Source organism: Primulina tabacum, chromosome 15 (assembly GCF_025594145.1).
Source record: "Primulina tabacum isolate GXHZ01 chromosome 15, ASM2559414v2, whole genome shotgun sequence".
Taxonomy (NCBI): domain Eukaryota; kingdom Viridiplantae; phylum Streptophyta; class Magnoliopsida; order Lamiales; family Gesneriaceae; genus Primulina; species Primulina tabacum.
The window spans coordinates 1,188,377-1,199,815 of record NC_134564.1 but is presented as its reverse complement, the minus strand read 5'-3'; the positions used below and the strand labels follow the sequence as shown (position 1 = coordinate 1,199,815).

General features: G+C 36.1%; 1 protein-coding gene and 1 long non-coding RNA gene across 2 annotated transcripts; one reads left to right on the top strand and one right to left on the bottom strand.

Moving 5' to 3' along the window:
* Positions 1-2,347: 2,347 nt before the first annotated feature.
* On the bottom strand, positions 2,348-5,416 carry LOC142527598 (octanoyltransferase LIP2, mitochondrial-like). Its single transcript, XM_075632440.1, has 2 exons — positions 5,183-5,416; positions 2,348-3,152 (listed from the first exon to the last, which is right to left on the bottom strand). Exon 2 carries the CDS (start codon positions 3,147-3,149, stop codon positions 2,445-2,447), a length of 705 nt encoding a protein of 234 aa, XP_075488555.1. The 5' UTR covers positions 3,150-3,152; positions 5,183-5,416; the 3' UTR covers positions 2,348-2,444.
* On the top strand, positions 3,161-5,152 carry LOC142527599 (uncharacterized). The gene is made up of 2 exons (XR_012815482.1): positions 3,161-4,397; positions 4,522-5,152. It is a non-coding gene; the product is annotated as an uncharacterized LOC142527599 (long non-coding RNA).
* Positions 5,417-11,439: the final 6,023 nt, after the last annotated feature.

Below are 11,439 nucleotides of genomic sequence, written 5' to 3'. Positions count from 1 at the left end.
TTTAACACTCACTTTCTCTCCACTAATCCTATTCCTTCCAAGGATAAACACTCCTTAAGAAATCTCACACTAAATCCTTTTTCTCACTTCTACACTTATGATTGTAGATGAGAGGATTTTGTGTTTTGTTGTGTTTTTGAAATGAAGAATGGATGGGTATTTATAGGTGAAGTTTAGGGAAAAAACAAAAAATAAAACCGCACTGGCTTACCTCATTATTTTTGACTAATCAACACATGTGTTAATTATGTGGTTGAATTCCAAAATGGTGTGCTTTGAATTCAAATATGGCTTGATTACTTAACAAGCTTGACTCAGCTCGTACACATTGTATATGTAACTTGTTTATATTGACTGTCACATGGAGGACCTTCTGTCTATTAAGCTGGTTTTGCATTCTCGCATAAATTAGGCAAACGAATGGAATTTTGAAAGTTTTTCTCGTTCATTGTACAACTTGTCCCATTCAGTTCGGTGGTCTTTTATTGTTTTTACATGTCCCTGTGACTTTAGTTGATTTGGAACATTTTTGAAATCAGTTAGAGCCTAAATCAACTCGATTAATTTTCCTACTTATAAGTCAACATTACTACAGCGATACTCAACCGCGACTCAATCAATCAGGTATAAAAGATATGTGTTAGTATCGTTTACTACAAGTAACAACATTTGATAAAATAACAAATATTTATCTTAAAATTATAACGTCACAAATACTTATCTTAAATTGATATTATAGTCAATGTCACGAATTCAATTTTAATTGATTTCTTCATTCTTAAAAAATATTTGAATTTTAGAGTTCAACTTTAAAATACATTTTCAAAAATATATAATAATTATATGTACGAAATGCATATGCTAGTTAGCTAACAAATAAAATCATAATCATAATAATTTATTATAAATCTATATCTATAATATCTATTAAATAAGAAGCATTATAGTTTTTACTAATGTATTTTTTAAGAATCCCCAAATAAACACTCATCACTCTTGAGGAAAAACATATAATCGTATTCATAAAAAAAATACAAATAATAGTAAAACATTGAAACACAAAATGCACAAGATAACGTCATAAATTTTATTAACTAAACATACTCAAAACCAACATCAAGTAAACAAATTATCACTTTTAAAAAAAACACAAAATAAATAAATTAAATTATATCAAAAAGTTTTTTTAAAAACTAAATATTACTTAGATAAAAATAATAACAATAAACGCAGTGCTCCTTGACAATATTTCATATAATGATTTCCTTCTTTCTTTAAATAGTCGCGGTTACCTAGCTAGGCATGCTTGCTTGAGCTATCTTTCTTGTCCTTATGGAACAGAAAAAGAGATAATTAGAAGATGAAATTTGTGGCCAGAGCTGATATGTCCTTAAGTATTATTCCCTTCCATGTATGAGAAATTGTTGCTCTTTTTCTTCCTGTGTAATGCAAAAAATGTCAGAAAATTCTTGTTTATCTTAACTTTGTTTAAATAAAAATATTTTGGTAGGAGGACACTACAAAAAAATTCTAATCAGCGACGATTTTTTCCGTCGCTGAACTTAAAACCGTCCAAAAAGTCACCGTCGCTTTCGTGTTGTGACGGTTTTTCAAAATCCGTCGCTAATTATAAACCGTCACCATTTTTTTAAAAAAAAAAAACATTGTATATAATTTAATAAAAAAGAATTTAGTTTTATAATTATTTGTACATATTTGATATTTTTAAATAATCTCGTCAACTTATCTAAATTAATGAAATTCAAATTTGTAAATAATCTATTAAACGATTAAACATTGCGATAAAATAAGCGAACAACAAAATTAAATAATGTCATAAATCTGAAAAAACAAATCGTTCATATGTTTCAATAAATACAGGCGTAGATAAAATAAAAAACTAAGGAAACTGAGTTTCATTATCGTCGCTATCGTCATCACCATCGTCGTGACCATGTCTTGTGATGGTGGGATGTACTCAGGACTTTACCCGAACGTCGATGATGTGAGGATCCAGCTGCGTATGGGTCATCAAAATGTGATGACCCTAGTAAAGCGCGTCCTCTGCTAGATGAGCCTCGACTTGAATAGATTGATTGAAGACTAATTAAAAGTTAATTATCTCCTTTCATCGCAATTTGCAACGGAGAACACCTATGTCAATGTCTAATCTCGCTCACTTAATTGAGTGAACTCCATTTGGTATCAGTAATCTATTTAATCCCTTCAGTTCAAAAGAATCAAACAAGGCTTTTAAATATTTAGGCACAAAGTTCGAGCTAGATAAGATATAATGCATATGTGCCTGAATGATTCCATTTAAGTATGAGCAAATTGCATATTCAAATTGAATGTGTAAAGAAAGGAATGTGAGCTGTATACATAAAATAACCAAATACAAGAAGTCTAGAACAGAGTGTAAAGATCTATGATAATTTGAATATTCAACTTTCTTGATCAAATGAAACTACAGACGAACCATCTTTCCAAATAATATCAGTGTATCCAAATGTGCTTACAAAACAAGAAATCAACTGCTCATGAATTACGTCATCGGGAGGAAGTACCTGTTTTACTTCGTTTTGCAAAGAAGTGACTTCTTTATCTTCAAGCCCACATGGCACAATGTGCTTGAAGTAGTTCATGTCAGGATTGATGTTGAATGCCAACCCATGAGATGTAATCCCAGAAGATATACGTACTCCGATCGCCCCAATCTTTCTCCCTCCAACCCACACTCCCGTTTCACCTTTTTGTCCAGCACGAGCTTCAACACCGTGTAAAGATGCTAACTGAATCATTGTTGTTTCGAGCTTTTCCACGTACTGTTTTGCCCCTAAGCCGATTTCTCTCAATGAGATAATTGGATATAAAATGGCCTGGTGAGGACCGTGGAATGTGACATCACCTCCACGTTGTGTATAGTGAAGGTCTGCACCCATGGCTTTCAGTTCAGACTCGGAAACCAATATGTTGTGATCAGTTCGCCTTTTGCCGAGAGTGTATGTAGGAGGATGTTGTAGGGACAGAAGAATATCCGTAACCTTGAGTATTTTTCTATTGGATGTGAGTTCATCTTGCAGCTTAAGTGCCTCCAAGTAATTAACTACACCCATCTTCCACACCCCAAGGCGTCGAGGAGCTTTCATTTCCTGCATGATAGAGAATCAAGATGATGACAAAAACCACAAAAGGGGATCCAATAATTGCCACTGGTGTGGGCGGGCACTGAATATGTGGGGAGTAGAAGGAATAATGACATGTTACAGTAAGTTAGAGGATCATTCAGTTTTCATTCTTGTTTTGTTTTACAGCCACACCACCACCAATTAGCTTACCGGCGAAGCTCATGTCCAGTCCTGAGCTTACTTACAAAACTCACAAGCAACCTAACACCCAAATCCAGAACGACCGAGATGTACCTCTCCATGAAAAAACCAATTGTAGTAATTCGATACAAATCCATAACGACTGAGATGTACCTTAACGGTATCTTCATCTAAATGTATTTTGTTCTGACATTTTTTTCGATTGTAAGGACAACGTATATTTCTATTTAATAAACACTCAGGATGACTAAGTGCAAATGTTACAAACGACTCTACACCAACACGATATTCATTCGTTAGAAATCCATTCTCCAACCGACGATATATCCAATTTCTATCGTTATCCATTTTATCCTACAAAAGAATAAATAAGATGTATTTTACTTAATCGCTATCATTTACTCATTAATTAAAAAAATTAATATATGAACTCTTTAGTTCTCATTCAACAACATAAGTAGGCAGATTTAACAATTTTAATGATGACAATTAATTGAACATTTAAATTATATAATATTTTAATAACAAACATGTAATATATATTATTTAATTTCTAAATAACATGCAATAAAAACAAATTAAACTATGTATAAATCTACAACAAACTTACAATCTGACCGTAGAAGACACCCGTCGCACTGTGCACGCGCAAAAAAATCAGCTGAAAAACGACATGCACTACAAGCTAACAAAATTCATGATCTTAACCAATAATAAGAAATTTACCAAGAACTGAAGCTAAAAAACTTACCCCAACTCGAAACTAAAATCGCCTAAGAGAGAAAAATTTATAACAGAAGAGAAGCGGTACGGAGAAAAATGGACCGAATATGCCCATATTTATAGATAATTTGCAAAATCGTCGCTATTAGCTACGGTTTTACAACTGATCGGCGACGGATTTATAAGTGTCGGTTTTGCTTACCGACGGTTTTATTAAAACCGTCACAATTTTTTAAAGGCGACGGTTTCTAACACCTAAATTTTTTGTAGTGGGAATTAAACCTTCGTGTGGAGAAGTTGTGGATGTTGTTTCATGTGGATCCCTCAATCTAAGTGAACCTAAGGGTAAATCTAGCTGTCTTTTCAATAATGATGTGCTCATGTTAGTTGTTGTGCAAAAGATTTTTGTAAGAAATATAAATTCTGAGTTGAGAACTTCTTCACTTACAATCCAAATTAAATCTTCCAGGTGCTTCATCCTGACATCAATAAAGGCATTTCTGGGGGTTGTAAAAAAGTTCAAGCAGAGGAGAAGTCGAACTAATAACAATGCTTCAGACAGCCTATTGATGATGCTGAGGTATATGCTTCATTAATGCATATCCATCACTTGGGTTTGGTTTCTCAAAGATTGTAACTAGTTTACATTATATCAACTGTATGTTCAGTTCTTACCCCATCTATATCTGTTCTTTATTTACTGAGAATCAATCAGTTCCGAAGGTTCATTTCAGTTTCACAATGCACAGATAAACAAATAAAGGAAAGACAAAATCTCGCAAACCAATGGTTCCATAACATAGAAAACAAACATCAATCCTCAATAGCGCAAACACTAAAATCGAGAAATAATTCTAAATCAACGGCTAACAGGAAGGGAGAGGAGCAATTGGCACATTAATTTTCACAAAAAAGTGGAAGCAAGCATCAACATGCAAGCTGTGTGAAATTAAATAAATTTGCCATCACAAAATCAAACCCAAATAGAACATCAATTCATTCCTCTGCTAAAAGTTAATGATGAAGCTGCATCAATTTTGACATTCAAATTTTATCATATCCAGGGATAGCGGTGAGCATATATATGTCATATAAACAAACGCAGTAACGGTTAAAAGGGAGGTGGGTACCGAGAGAAGTTCGGTATTGGAAGGGACGGAGGAAAGGGCATCGGCAACGACGTCGAGTGATGCCTTCTGCTCATTCAATTGGAACTCAAGCTGCTGTTCCACGGCCCTCTATTCCCCTTCATCCGCCATTGCAGCCGCCGCACCACCGCGAATTTGCCAGGTAAGTGGTACTCGGCGGCCCACGATATTAATATATGTTATGGAATATCCTTTAACGAGACTTTCAAGCGAACGAAAAATGATTTTATACTTCTTTCTTTGATCAATTAACAAAAGTTATAAAATTATTTAAAAAATTTATTTTAATTTTACATGTTTAAATTATATTCAAACAAATTATTGGCATCATCTTTATTTTTTTCGAGTATATTATCAATATATTCCAAAACAAAAAGAAAACAAGATCATTAAATACATGTGCTTGTATAAATTTACATTTGCTTCATTTATTTATTTGCTCAATATAAACATAGAGGAATCTACTGCGTAATTGGAGGAGTAGTGAGGAATCACGAGGGACAACCAGTAGTAGTTTTTGGACCGAAGATTGACATGCCCCAGTCGGTTATATGCTCCGAGCTTCTTGCTATTCACGGGGGTTTAAAACAGGCTCAACTGCATAACTTACAGATTCATCAAGTTGCCTCAGATTCTCTCCTTGCCGTGCAAGCAGTCACAAGGCCGGAAGAGAACCTCAGCTATTCAGGTTCCATTGTTACAGATATCAAACTTCTATTGAATTCTCGGAATAGCACTTCACTTTTTCATGTTCGTCGATCGGCAAATGTGGTTGCCCATTCGATAGTTGCTTTTGTTATTTCTTCCAACTCTCAATTTGTATGGGAGATTGGAGATTTTCCCTTATGGTTGATTCATCTTGTAATTAAGGACATCTTGACTTTGCTATAAATTACAAATGTTAACCGTCAAAAAAAAATATAGATATTGTATAATATATTTCATCGTGCCTCATTTTACCCAATGTGGAATCAAAAAATTACATCATACGTAACTTATGAATATTGCGAATATATATATGTATATATATATATATATTTATAACACATAATGATCGGTAATAATTTAAGTGTTGATATTATAAAACCATAATGGATGATATGTAGGCCTGTTCCGAGTCGCTTTGTTTCACTACATTGGTTCTCAATCAGATGTTTGGCTTGTTCATTCTAAAGAACTTGTGTTCGATGTTCTTTATTGTTTGACAGCTTAATACGTCGGGTCTCCTTCCAACTCATACCTCAGATCGGGTTTCACCTCTGCCTCTGGCTCGTGTTTGATTGATAACACGACCCTTCATTGAGTTTTCTGGCAGAGGTATGCCTCTCCATGTCCAGTTATCTCTACTCGTCGCTGGTGGAGTATGGCTTTCTGAAGCAGGATAAATGATTTTGTTTACCTTTGGTGCAACAGTTCTTGTTAGATGTAGTGTGATGCATAATAGAGTCGGTGTAGTGTACATCACAAAATTATCATTGTTTCCAAGTTTTCTTTGACTTCACATGTAGTTATGAGTGGACCGATATTGCTTAGCACTGATGTTTACATATTGATGTCAGTCGCGCTGAAATGGGTGAGCTGGGTAAGGAGCTCCAACGGATCAAATCAACAATTTATAATGTTTGGGAATGTGAGTAACGGTAATGGCTGTGATAGCACCTGCCAACAATGAAAAGAACTCGTGAATGAGCGTCGGAGGGGTGTCTGGCGTGGCCACTCCGATGCTAAAGTCAGCAGGTTGAAGATGAACACAAGCAATATTTGAGAGAAAATATGTATAATGCTTGAGAGTTCAAAGATTTCAGAATCATTAAATGAGATTAATACCTGCTATTTATAGTAGAAAATGGGTAGTTACCTCGATCCTCGTGCCACCTACTAAGTATGGTAAGTCGGTTGTCCATACTATAGCTTCTGATGGCTTCTAAGACACTCCAAACCCAAGTTGTTCTGACAGATTAGACTGTCTGTATCAATCATATGCAATTCTCGAGGTGGCCCAGGTAGTCGGTTACCTGAGTACTTGTATGAGAGCCCGGGTTATGATGTTTGCCCGGAAAGAAATGAAGTACCCGGGTGGTTGAGTGAGAGACCGGGCGGGTTCTTGATGGTACCCGGGTCATCAATGACTCGGATCCTTATGCGGGTATCACCACATATCTTCTACTTTTAAGGTATAGTTTGGAAGCTATTTTGAAAATATAATAACTGTGTGATTGCATGAAACATAATGATATTTAGTAGCACAATATTTGACCGAACCTTACAGTTGAGACTTCTCGTAGGTTTGGTAGTATCAAGTGACCAAGACTTCCCAAAGTCCCAAGTGTAAATGACATTATCGTCAACAAAGAAATTTATTTTACTTGGTGTTTCATGCCAGGTGCAAGTCCTCAAACCCCTACAAGAAAGTTAAAAACATCAAATTTAAAGTCATACTGAACAAGGACTTTGCCAAGTCGACAAATCAGCAACGAGGTCACGAAGATGATTGATCATATCCGCGAGGTATTTGTTCTTGCTCACAAATTCCTACAACTCAAAAATACCAGAGAGTAATGAGTGAAAACATGTATGATGCAGAAAATATATTGAAATGAATATTGTATTCCGAATTCATTTTAGATATTATTTTGATTTTGCACTTCTAGACAAATTTAATAGATTTGTTTTTCCAAGATTTATTATATCCTATCATTAGGAATGATTCAATTTAGTTGAAAAATTATCTATAAGATATAAGGTATGGTATCTAGTTTCCTTGTTTATAAGTGTGAAGGATCCATGAAGATCTAGGTCAAAGAAGAGACTATATATACAAGGGTCTATTATCAATATGCGAGGACATGGACGGCCGCAGGAGTTTTGCTCGTGAAGACTTGCATACAAAGCACGGGGGTTCGTCAGTCAAGTGACCGTGTTGCAAATTGGTGTTACCAACACTCAAGAACAACACTGACAGCAGAGTGTTGATCGAAGAGTGAATTCATTTGGTTTTAAGCAATACGTGTTTGGTTTATGCATCTAGTTTTTATGTGGTTTATTTTGATGAGTTTTTAATTCCTTGGAGTGTCAAGGAAATTGATTTTGTTTTCTCACTAGGATTGTTTTGGTGTAAACGATTTACATAATTTTTTTAGTGAATTTTTTTGCCATGAGGCATCGCACAAGTATTTGTACTTGTGCATAATTGAAATTCAAGTATTCATTTGTTGAAGTTACGTCCATGTTAAATAATAAATTTCCGCTGCTGTGTTGTGTGTCGTGTTGACAACACCGAGCACAACACCCAATTCTAATATACCAGTTTTTAATATTTATTTCCTGTTAATCTATGCGCAATAATTCTTACAAGTGGTATCAGAGCCTTCACTTGATATACTAAGTGACTGATTCTGATTTATTGCTGTTTTACAGGAAATACACTGATAGCTAAATGGATCCACTAGCGACTAACACAACTTTTAGACCACCAGTCTTGGATGGTTCGAACTATGGTCTCTGGAAAGTCAAGATGAGGATGTACATCAAATCTATCGAAGAAAGGGCATGGCAACGAGTCTTAGAGGGTTGGTCTCCACCAAGGATAGTTGATGATGATGGAAATAGTCGAAGCAAACCAGAGAGTTCCTGGTCCAATGATGAAGTTCAAACCTCGAACTTCAACTCAAAGGCGCTAAATGCTATATTCACCTCTGTAGATGTCAACATGTTCAGTCTCATCACCAACTGCATTTCTGCCAAAGAAGCTTGGGATATTCTTCAAAAGCACTGCGAAGGATCTGAGAGTGTTCACAGAACCAAACTCAGGATGTTGACCTCTAAATTGGAAAGCTTAAGGATGGAGGAAAACGAGACTATTGTGGAATATGATCGGAGATTGCGTGAGATAGAAAATGAGGCCTTTAGTCTCGGTGATCCTATGTCAAACGAAAGACTGGTTAGCAAAGTCCTGAGATCTCTTCCTGAGCGTTTTAATATCAAAATCTGTGATATTGACGAATCCAAGGACACCTCTACACTCAATCTGGAAGACCTAATTAGCTCTCTCAGAACAATTGAGATGAATCTAGACCTACAGAAAAGAAATACTGGGAAGGTTGTTGCCTTACAAACTACTGATGATTATGTGAATAGTCTAATTCAGGAGGCAAAGGACTCTGATCTTGACGAGGAATCAATCTCCTTAATCACAAAAAAATTTGGTGACTACCTAAAAAGAATGAGAGATAAGAAGAAGATTGTATCAACATCAAGACCACAGTTTGTTCCTTATGAAAGAAATAAAATGACTGCATCAACACAAGGGAATTTCAGATCGAGAAATGATTCATCAGCTCGAACAGAAACAAAGAAACTTGATTTAGTCCAATGTAGAGAATGCTCTGGATTTGGTCATTACGCAAATGAGTGTGCAAATCGGCTTCGCAAAAACAAAAATATGGCAGCTACACTGAGTGATGAGGACCCTGATGATGATTTTGAAACCAAGAAAGGAGATGATTGCACCTCTTTATCTGTCGTCCAGGATAAAACCTACAAACTGCAGGTCAATCCCTTTGGTGTTGCCACTGGTGTTGCAACACCAGGGCGCAACACTGTGTCAGAATCACTGTGTCTCAATGCTAACTCTCTGAAAATTTCAGAAGCTGACAAAATTCAGGAATCTGACCAAGAAGAGCTTACTATGGAAATTGTCCAAAGGATGTATGAAGAACTTTATGATGACTGGCTCAAAAGAAATAAGGCAAACTCATTACTGTCAAAAGAAAACACTGAGTTGAAGAGCAACTTGTCTCGTCTAGAAGTTTTGCTGAGTAGGAAGGATCTTGAACTGTGTAAAGTCAAAGATGATTTTGAGAAAGCATCAAAAACTCTTGCCAAATTCAATACAAGCTCATCAAAACTTGACACAGTACTGACTATGGGAAAGGACAGCAGATCTGGCCTTGGTTATGTTGCAAGTATATATGAACATGGTGAGTCGTCTAACTCCAGTTCAAGGACCACAGTATTTGTGAAGGGTGCAGGAGTCGATGCTGTCACTAAAACAGAAAATCCACCCATGAAAACTGTACAAAGCTCAAAGCTGGTCTCTGAACAGACGCTGAAAACATCCAGTTCAGGTTCCTCACCGCCAAAAAGTCACTCCTCAGCAAAGATGGCTCAAGACAAGAAGCATGTATCAATCTCAAATCCCAAGCAGCGAAATCATCATTTCATCTGTCACTATTGTCATAATACTGGGCACATCAAACCTTTCTGCTACAAACTCATAACTGACTATCTCATGTGGCATTCAAATCAGGTGTTGCATAAGGTGTTGTCCAACACCATGTCCAACTCCACATCCAAAAGTTCTTCCACTAAGAAAATATGGGTACCAAAAACTGTTATACAATGCAATGTCATTTATACATCGCTGAAAACTAACATACCAGGAGCATGGTACTTTGACAGTGGGTGTTCCCGTCACATGACAGGTTCTAAAGAACACCTCATTGATTATTCTGAACTAAAGAGTGGACGTATAACTTATGGAGGTGGTGCCAAAGGGAGAATTGTAGGCAAAGGAACCCTGAATGTTGATGGGCTTCCCATGCTTCACAATGTCCTACATGTTGAAGGACTTAACTCGAACTTAATAAGCATAAGTCAACTTTGTGACGATGACTTACATGTTAGGTTCAACAAGAATAATTGTAAAGTTTTTAATGATGCAAATGTTTGTGTTATGACAGAAACACGGTCTGCTAATAATTGCTATCTTGTGGGAGATAGTAATGATTGTCGAAGTGCCAAGGTAAGCAATCTGGATCTATGGCATCAAAAACTGGGTCATGTGAGCTTCAAGACCTTGAAAAATCTCTGTAAGTATGAAGCTGTGAGAGGTATGCCTAATTTGTGTTCAGATAATGCATATATTTGTGGATCATGTCAAAAAGGTAAACAAACCCGTGTTGCACACCCGGTGTTGCAACACTTTGGGACAACACGGTGTCTTGAACTTCTACACATGGATCTAATGGGTCCAATGGATGTTGAAAGCTTGGGAGGTAAGAAATACTCACTCGTTTGTGTTGATGATTTTTCTCGTTTCACTTGGATAAGTTTTATAAGAGAAAAATCGGATACATTTGATGTCTTCAAGAAACTGCATGCAAGAATAACCAACTTGCATGATGAGAGAGTTGTTAGAATACGAACTGATCATGGGAAAGAATTTGAAAATTCTCTCT

Coding starts and splice junctions, on each gene's coding strand:
- LOC142527598 (XM_075632440.1), bottom strand. CDS start 3,149: ATGAAAGCTCCTCGACGCCTTGGGGTGTGGAAGATGGGTGTAGTTAAT.